Below are 9,905 nucleotides of genomic sequence, written 5' to 3'. Positions count from 1 at the left end.
CCCCGTGCTCCCCTCTTTTCCTCCCTCCCCGTGCTCCCCTCTTTTCCTCCCCCCCCCGCTCCCCTCTTTTCCTCCCCCCCCGCTCCCCTCTTTTCCTCCCCCCCCCTGCTCCCCTCTTTTCCTCCCCCCCCTGCTCCCCTCTTTTCCTCCCCCCCCCTGCTCCCCTCTTTTCCTCCCCCCCCCTGCTCCCCTCTTTTCCTCCCCCGTGCTCTCCTCTTTTCCTCCCCCGTGCTCTCCTCTTTTCCTCCCCCGTGCTCTCCTCCCCCCCCCTGTGCTCCCCTCTTTTCCTCCCCCCTGTGCTCCCCTCTTTCCCCCCCCCCTGTGCTCCCCTCTTTCCCCCCCCCTGTGCTCCCCTCCCCCCCCCTGTGCTCCCCTCTTTTCCTCCCCCCCTGTGCTCCCCTCTTTTCCTCCCTCCCTGTGCTCCCCTCTTTCCTCCCTCCCTGTGCTCCCCTCTTTTCCTCCCTCCCTGTGCTCCCCTCTTTTCCTCCCCCCCCTGCTCCCCTCTTTTCCTCCCCCCCCCCTGCTCCCCTCTTTTCCTCCCCCCCCCCCTGCTCCCCTCTTTTCCTCCCCCCCCCCTGCTCCCCTCTTTTCCTCCCCCCCCTGCTCCCCTCTTTTCCTCCCCCCCCTGCTCCCCTCTTTCCTCCCCCCCCTGCTCCCCTCTTTTCCTCCCCCCCCTGCTCCCCTCTTTTCCTCCCCCCCCCTGCTCCCCTCTTTTCCTCCCCCCCCTGCTCCCCTCTTTTCCTCCCCCCCCCTGCTCCCCTCTTTTCCTCCCCCCCCTGCTCCCCTCTTTTCCTCCCCCCCCCTGCTCCCCTCTTTTCCTCCCCCCCCCTGCTCCCCTCTTTTCCTCCCCCCCCCCTGCTCCCCTCTTTTCCTCCCCCCCCCTGCTCCCCTCTTTTCCTCCCCCGTGCTCTCCTCTTTTCCTCCCCCGTGCTCTCCTCCCCCCCCCCCCCTGTGCTCCCCTCTTTTCCTCCCCCCCCTGTGCTCCCCTCTTTTCCTCCCTCCCTGTGCTCCCCTCTTTTCCTCCCTCCCTGTGCTCCCCTCTTTTCCTTCCCCCTGTGCTCCCCTCTTTTCCACCGCTCCATGTCCGGGCTGCAGGCGCCTGTTCCTCCGCCAGGGGGCAGCCTTCCTCCCGGCTCCGTCCTCCTCCTCAGTGTCGGGCCGTGATTTCCCCGCCCCCTCCTCCGCCTCGGCTCTCACTTTCTCCGGGACTCCGGTAGATCTGGACTGTACGAGGCTCCCGGGATCCCCGCCTGTGACTCCCCGCTGTAGAGCGCGGTCCCCGGAGCCGCCGAGGCTCGGATGTCCTTCCCCGGTCTCTGGCCGCCGCCGCTGGGAACTTTGTGCTGAGAGCGCGGAGAAGTTTCGGAGCAGCCCCGGGAGCTCGGAGGATGGGGCCGGGGGGCGCTGGCTGCCTGCTCGTCCTCTGCTCTGCGGCCGCCGTGCTCTGGACACCTGCCCGGCCGGAGCCCGACGTCTCCATCCTGGACGAGGCGCAGCTGCTGGCGGTTCACATGAGGAGGCTGGCGGCCGAGGAGCTGGGGGTCCGCACCATGCAGGTGAGGGGGCGCCGGGGGTGCGGGGAGTAAGGGGGGGAGCAGTGTGCATGGGGGGGAGTGAGGGGGAGCAGTGTGTGTATGGGGGGGGGGGGGGGAGTGAGGGGGAGCAGTGTGTGTATGGGGGGGGGGGGGGAGTGAGGGGGAGCAGTGTGTGTATGGGGGGGGGGGGGGGGGAGTGAGGGGGAGCAGTGTGTGTATGGGGGGGGGGGGGAGTGAGGGGGAGCAGTGTGTGTATGGGGGGGGGGGGGAGTGAGGGGGAGCAGTGTGTGTATGGGGGGGGGGGGGGGAGTGAGGGGGAGCAGTGTGTGTATGGGGGGGGGGGGGAGTGAGGGGGAGCAGTGTATGGGGGGGGGGGGGGGAGTGAGGGGGAGCAGTGTGTGTATGGGGGGGGGAGTGAGGGGGAGCAGTGTGTGTATGGGGGGGGGAGTGAGGGGGAGCAGTGTGTGTATGGGGGGGGGGAGTGAGGGGGAGCAGTGTGTGTATGGGGGGGGGGGAGTGAGGGGGAGCAGTGTGTATGGGGGGGGGAGTGAGGGGGAGCAGTGTGTATGGGGGGGGGGAGTGAGGGGGAGCAGTGTGTATGGGGGGGGAGTGAGGGGGAGCAGTGTGTATGGGGGGGGAGTGAGGGGGAGCAGTGTGTATGGGGGGGGGAGTGAGGGGGAGCAGTGTGTATGGGGGGGGGAGTGAGGGGGAGCAGTGTGTATGGGGGGGAGTGAGGGGGAGCAGTGTGTATGGGGGGGAGTGAGGGGAGCAGTGTGTATGGGGGGGGAGTGAGGGGGAGCAGTGTGTATGGGGGGGGGAGTGAGGGGGAGCAGTGTGTATGGGGGGGGGAGTGAGGGGGAGCAGTGTGTATGGGGGGGGAGTGAGGGGGAGCAGTGTGTATGGGGGGGGGAGTGAGGGGGAGCAGTGTGTATGGGGGGGGAGTGAGGGGGAGCAGTGTGTATGGGGGGGGAGTGAGGGGGAGCAGTGTGTATGGGGGGGAGTGAGGGGGAGCAGTGTGTATGGGGGGGGAGTGAGGGGGAGCAGTGTGTGAGGGGGAGCAGTGTGTGAGGGGGAGCAGTGTGTGAGGGGGAGCAGTGTGTATGGGGGGAGCAGTGGGAATGGGGGGGAGTTAGGGGGAGCAGTGTGTATGGGGGAGCAGTGTGAAGGTGGCACAGAAGGTATTGTGGCTAAAGGCTTAGAGTGGATGTGGTGGGGCAGTGGCTTACCGGTTGTATATGGGGGTGCAGGAGTATAAATGGGGGGCACAGGTGGTGTTTGGGGTGAAGGTATAGTGTATTTGAGACACTGGCTGTATATAAGGATGCAGGGATATAAAATGGTGGCGCAGAGTTTGTATGGGGGTATTTGGTGTGAGCCCTGACTGTGTATGGAGGGGCACCAGCTGTAAAGGGGGGAACATACTGTGTATGGAGGTGCAGAGTTGATATGGGGATAGGACCCTGGGTTCTACATGTGGGTGCACAGGGTGTATAGAGGCGGCATATACTGGGGACGTGTCTACAGGGGGGCGCTGTATAGCTTCTGTCTAGAACACCGATGCAATGTATTTTTCACCTGCTGTAATTGATACATTGTATCTTCTGTTGTAAATAAGGGGGGGGGGGCACTTATTTACAGGCTCCCCCATATCTGCCATGATTTTCTGTCTGATCCGGAGCCCTAGTCATGATGATCGCCGCGTCTGTGACATCGGATGCTGGCGGCTGTTTCATTGTGTATTTGCAAATCTGACAACACAAGGAGGCGGCTTTGTTTATTTTCATCAGCGTTGTCACGCCGCACGTTTTTTCCCCTGCAGGGTGTATGAGATCGGACAATCCTCGTACACACCAGGGCAAGTTCTGCAGCAAAACCGCATCAAATCCAAAAAGCGCTATTAGACATTGCGTTTTTTGGTGCGGTTTGGGTGCAGAAACAAGCAGAAATTTGAACGGATTTTCTGCGAGTTCACCCGTGTGCAGGTGCCCTAAAGTTGCAGTGTGGCTCAGCTACAGGTGACGGTCGTCAAATGGCGCTATACGTGGCAGTCTGATGGGAATGTTCTGTGTGAGTTAATGAGCCTAAGTAATCGTGGAAATCGGTCCGATCGTTTCCGTTTCATAGACGCAGTGTCACATGATTGGGGGGACGGCTGCTTTTGCGAATGACCCCCATAGATATGAAATATCGCTGATTTATTGCACTGGTCACGTGAGCAGATTGTATATTTTTATTGGTTGGTATTGTTAACCCTTGTGATGCCTGGGATTTTGGTCGCTTCCGTTTGCCGGACATTAATGTTGTGAGCGCCCTATGATGCAGCTGCTGCAGAACATCTTGCAGATCGCTGTCTACATCATGTATATAATATCCAGCATTCTTGATGTGGATACTGGATTTTTTGTGCTTTGTGTCGTTATATCTGCGATCGTTATTATCACTACTGCGGCTCTCCAGACTTCTAGGTTGCCCTAGAATGCTGGGAGTTATAGTCATGCAGCAACCGGGAAAATCTAGATTATAGTGATTGAACATGCTGGGAGTCGTAGTGACACAGCAGCTGACGAGCCACAGGTTGGGGTTGCCAGGGCATGCAGAGATCAACTCCCAGCATACCAAAACAACCACAGCTATGACCTGGGTCTCGCCAGCTCCTTCATCACTACAACTCCCAGCATACCAAAACAACCACAGCTATGACCTGGGTCTCGCCAGCTCCTTCATCACTACAACTCCCAGCATGCCCAGACGGCCATAACCTGTGGCTCTCCAGCTGCTCTATTGTGGTTTGCCAGGGCGTAATTACAGCAGCTGTAGATCCACAGGTTATAGTTGCCTGAGCATGCTAGGAGTTGTGATACAGCAGCTGGAGAGCTGGATGTGGGCATGCTGGGAGTTGTAGTGACAGCTGGGAATTGTAACACAGCAGCCAGAAAGCCACATGTTGCAGGTATTGGGGCCATGATGAATGTTGTTGCACGGGTTCTGCATGCTGAGAGTTGTAGTGACAGATCCCTGCAGGTCTGCGATTGGGGGCTGTTCACATTTCGTTTTGTGCTGGGTAAACCGCCGACCGAAGGCTGCAATGTTTCCACTTGTATTGGTGTAACCAAGGGGTGCATTGTCCATAGACCTAAAAAGAAACAAAGCAAAGTCTACTGGTCTTTACCAGTACGGAGGACAAAAAAAACCTGCCGAAAACGGGCAAAAACCACTCGTCTGTCAGTGATACATGTAGCATAGGGCCATGGCGTGATGTGAGGAGCCCCTTCCATGTGTCCTGTGCAGCCTCCTGTACATCAGTTCTCTGTGATTTTGGCGTTCTTACTTTTCCTATATCTAATATTATTTGGAAGAAAAGGGCAAAAATAAAAGCTGCGCGCCTCCCCCTCCCCCACACGCATCCCCGGCTTAGCATTCATCTCTGGATCCAGGTTGCCGACGCTTTTGGGCTGTGCTTGTCTGACCTGATGAAATATTCTGTTTCTTTCCCCCGTCTGCTCCATATTACACGGTATCTGCAACGCATCGCACGAGGCGGATACGGAGGGAAGTGAAAGAGATTCGGAGATCAATGGAGCGCGCCGCAGCCAAGAAATAACCTTGGGTTTTACGGTCTAGAGCGCGGGTTCTGCAGCCGCCGACGCCGCTTACCTTTATATAGGTCTTGGCATTGTGTGTCTAGATGAATATTTATCTGTGGTGCGCCCATCGCCTCCGTGGCGGGAGGACACGCGTGTGTTACACCGACGTCGATATCCCTGCTGTATATCAGGCCGGTGGCCATATCTAGAAGTTTGGTACCGGCCCCTCTGCCGCCATCTTGAATACAGATGGGTGGTTTCCGACTTTTCACTTGCACACCCCGACATCTGTAGAGTGAGGTGTATTGGTGTGGGACACGTTGCTATCCGTAATGGGAAAGGGTCCGAAGTATTTTTGTCATCCCAACTGTAAAAATGAAATCTTTTACTCTTTTTGCACCATTTATTGCACGTTCTGAATCTGTGTCTGAATCTTATCTGATGTCTCCAGTTCCTGGAAATCTGACAGGAGAAAAATAGTCCCCGTGACGGGAAGTCGGAGTCCATCTGATAGTCCAGAACTTGCTTGAGGGGAAGTCAGGAAGGTGCACGGCCAGGATACTTCACCTGAAGCCCACCCTGAGGGGGGGACAAGTCCTCCAGCTTTACTGGTTACAGACCGCCACTGGGGATAAATAGATGTCAGGCGCATATCTGCCCATCACCTGTTATCAGCTGTGCTCCGTCACCTTACTGGTCCTATAGAGACATGTATCAGACAGATCTGTCCTCTACCTCATCCTGCAGTGTATCTCAACTTTCTATGTATCTCATCCATTTAGGCTCGGACTGGCCCACAGGGGTACAGGGGAATCCCCCGGTGGGCCCCTGGGCAAAGTGGGCCCCTAGTCTCCCACCCCCTGCAGAAGTGGCACATAGCACATTAGACCTACTGCACTACATACATATATACAATGTACCTCCACCAGTCTATGTTCATATAAAAAACCTGATAGATTATTTATTATATTTGAATGTATCCATACGGTGGGCCCCCAAAATGAATTTTACTGGTGGGCCCTAGGTACCCCAGTCCGACACTGCATCCATCGGTCTCTATATTTGGTATCTCGCTCTCTACGTACCTTATCTGTATCTTGTACATCATATTTCTATATGTATCTTGCATCTGATATCATCTCTCTGCATCTTGCCTCTCTATCTCATATCTCTATCTCTCTTGGTTTCTGTGTCATATCTTACTGTATCTTCTCTCTATCTCAATATCTATCACGTCACATGAATAAAGATATAGATTAGAGATGAACGAATTTCATATTTTGAAATTCATTCACACTTCGTTTACTGGTAAAAGGTAAATTGCGTTATGGATTCCGTTACCACGGACCATAAACAAAATGCCTTTAGAGGCATTCCGTTATTCATTCCGTCATAATAGAAGTCTATGGGCTGCAAAACGGATCCGTCCCGTTTCCGCTATGCAGGGGCGTCCTCTCCTGATCCTGAGTCCTCTCCTGCATAACGGAAACAGGACGGATCCGTTATGCAGCCCATAGAACGTCTATTATGACGGAATAAATAACAGAATGCCTCTAAAGCCATTTTGTTTATGGTCCGTGGTAACGGAATCCATAACGCAATTCACCTTTTAGGCTACTTTCACACTAGCGTTCGTCGGTCCGCTCGTGAGCTCCGTTTGAAGGGGCTCACGAGCGGACCCGAACGCTTCCGTCCAGCCCTGATGCAGTCTGAATGGATGCGGATCCGCTCAGACTGCATCAGTCTGGCGGCGTTCAGCCTCCGCTCCGCTCGCCTCCGCACGGACAGGCGGACAGCTGAACGCTGCTTGCAGCGTTCGGGTGTCCGCCTGGCCGTGCGGAGGCGTGCGGATCCGTCCAGACTTACAATGTAAGTCAATGGGGACGGATCCGTTTGAAGATGCCACAATATGGCTCAATCTTCAAGCGGATCCGTCCCCCATTGACTTTACATTGAAAGTCTGGACGGATCCGTCCGAGGCTATTTTCACACTTAGCTTTTATATGCCAAAATAATGCAGACGGATCCGTTCTGAACGGAGCCTCCGTCTGCATTATTATGATCGGATCCGTTCAGAACGGATCCGATCGAACGCTAGTGTGAAAGTAGCCTTACCAGTAAACAAAGCGTGAACGAATTACATAACCTGAAATGAGCTCCTCTCTAATATAGATGACAGATATCAGCTCGCTAGAGAGCACATTTCCACCAGTCTTTCCAAAAGATCTATAGAAATGCTCACACGGCTAGTTCTAATCAGCCTGCATTGTATGACATAATATCAGCGCCTTGTGGCGGTACGTCATCCCTATCCTCAGGCATCACAATAATATCGTATTTACTCACACCATGGAATAAAAGGGACTGTGTAGAAAACTGAGGTCAATGAAGTTTTAAAGGCTGTGGAGATTAGTAGACTTGCATTTCTATGCAGCCAGCAGGGTGTCGTCCCCAAATGGCCTTTTATCTTTGGTCAGCTTTTCAGCCTCTTCACGCCCCCCCTTGTGCTGACCGCCCCCCTGCGATCTGCCTTTGTCCGGCAAACAAAAATATTCCCCCCTTCCCACCTTATCCTGAACTCTGCGGTATAGATGGAATTACTGTAGAAGTGGGAAACCTTCCCTTTTTTATATTTGGAATGTTGTGGATACATCAATGTGAGGCTGATACAATGTAACAGTTTCTTGTTTGTAAATATTTAGTATGTGCATTGTCGGCTCATTGGATACAGTGTGTGATCTGCTTTGGACCCGTCGTAGGTTGACTGGTCCAGGTGGTAGCTGGAGAGACAAATCGTTGGTCAATGGAAACGTCTCAACAGTTGGGACACTTTTTGGCTGCATTCCTGGGTCGCGGTCAAATGTTGTGGATTTTGTGACATCTCAAGGCTGTGAAAAGACCCAACACTTCTCACAGCTTGGGGTTTGTTACAGTTTTATCCAGTTTAGACAGCGCTCTGTGAGCACAACCATCTGGACTCCAGGCTGATACATTTTACCTGCACTGATACACTGTAACAAATCAATCTGTGCTGCTGATGCATCTGGTCCTCTGCAAGACAACCCTGTGAGAAGTATTTTCAGCTTCTGGATGTAGACAAGGTTACCATTCACTGACAGCAAGTCAGCGCAGATGAGGGGATCCTAGTGGATTGGTGGAAGCTGACCCAAAAGAGGATTTTAACAGCATGGGGCCACATTGAAGGGACCTCGTCACGCGCTGCTGTGGGGGCCGCCATCTTGTGCAGCATCAGATTCACCAGTTTGGAGCTGAGCACCAGTTTGCAGGGACGGCACTGGGTTGGTTTATGTAAATGCGATTGACACTGGTTGTGGAAATGGAGTGGATGAACTAAACATGCGAGTTGATCCGGAGATTAGGGGCGTCTCGTAATGTTTATATTACACTTTAAGCGCCTAAAACCCTGCAGGCATTTATACAGGTATTCTTTGGACACTGAATGGCAGTTTTATTTTTTGCCCATTAAATTGGGGTGTTGTGTGGGCTCTATATGGCAGTATTTGGATACTGTGTGGATGTATTATTTAGACAGTTGATGGCAGTATTGTTTAGATACTGTATGGCAGTATTATTTAGAGATTATATGATGTATATGTATTCGGATACTGTATGGCGGTATTATATGGAGAATATGGCAATATTTGGATACTATATGGCAGTATTTAGCGAGTATATGGCAGTATTTGGGTACTGCATGGCGGTATTTAAAGTATATGGTGGTACTTAGAGAGTATATGGCTGTGTTATTTGGACAGTATATGGAAGTATTTCAATACTGTATGATAGTATTTAGGGAGTATATTGCAGTATTTGCTTACTGTCTTGCGGTGTTATTTAGACATATGGCAGCATTATTTGAATACCGTATGAAGGTATTAGTATATGGCAGCATTAATTGGAACTGAGTGATAGCATAGTCTTAGTGTTGTCTGGCATTTGTATGATAAAATGCACATATGTATCTGTGTTTTTTGTATGTGGAAACTTCAAGAACTGTCTATATGTGTGCCTCCCATCATTGCAGACCGCGGCGTGGTATTTCCTACCGGCCGATTCGCCGGTGATTGTGCCCGGCCATGTCCTAGGGCAGTTTCTCGTGCAGATAGTCGGCATCCTATTAATAATCCAGTGCGATTCCTGCTCGGCAGCGCTCTTGTCTGCTGGGCGCGCTCCAAACACAACACTCTCCGGAGGGACCCTGTGAAAGCAAAAGACGGTCGGCTGTTTTATTTATTTATTTTCTAAGTCCGTTCGGACATTTTTATGTTTCATGCAGCAACCCAAAAAAAAATTACCAAAAAAATATTAAAAAATTAAAATATATACATTTTTTATATATATATATATATATATATATATATATATATATATATATATATATATATATATATTTTTTTTTTTTTTGAATGGGCTCCAAGTGGAAAGGCAGTTCAAACGAGCGACGCTTAGGAGACGGAATTAGAATTTTTAATTAGGCTTTGAGCCCTGTCTTCAAAGTGGGAGCCATCATTAGTGATGTAAGCCGGGCTGCATTAGCTGAGAGTGACATTTTCACTTCAAACGCTGGCGTGCAGCTGTCCTGTGTAGATAAAAGTTGCGCCAGCGCCGCTGCGGCAAGGTGGAATGGCGGGTAATTATCTGTCCTCCTTCACTCCGTTCTCCGCTCAGAAATCCTAGCTCGTCAGGGGGAATTACCAGCCCCAAAATCCAAATGTGTCAGTCACACAAGACTGATAAAGGTGACAAACCGGATCAACCGAACGCT

The 9,905-nt window shown here is 52.6% G+C and overlaps 1 protein-coding gene across 1 annotated transcript in view; it reads left to right on the top strand.

The window, feature by feature from the left end:
* Positions 1-1,209: 1,209 nt before the first annotated feature.
* The window catches only part of CACHD1 (cache domain containing 1), a 95,092-nt gene continuing 86,396 nt past the window's right edge, over positions 1,210-9,905 (top strand). Inside the window, exon 1 of the mRNA XM_044301043.1 lies at positions 1,210-1,556. Coding sequence (XP_044156978.1) covers positions 1,389-1,556 — 168 coding nt within the window. The 5' untranslated portion in view covers positions 1,210-1,388. The remainder of the gene's footprint in view (positions 1,557-9,905) is intronic.

Source organism: Bufo gargarizans, chromosome 7 (assembly GCF_014858855.1).
Source record: "Bufo gargarizans isolate SCDJY-AF-19 chromosome 7, ASM1485885v1, whole genome shotgun sequence".
NCBI lineage: Eukaryota > Metazoa > Chordata > Amphibia > Anura > Bufonidae > Bufo > Bufo gargarizans.
The sequence above is the reverse complement of the archived record's forward strand: the minus strand, read 5'-3'. Positions and strand labels throughout refer to the sequence as shown.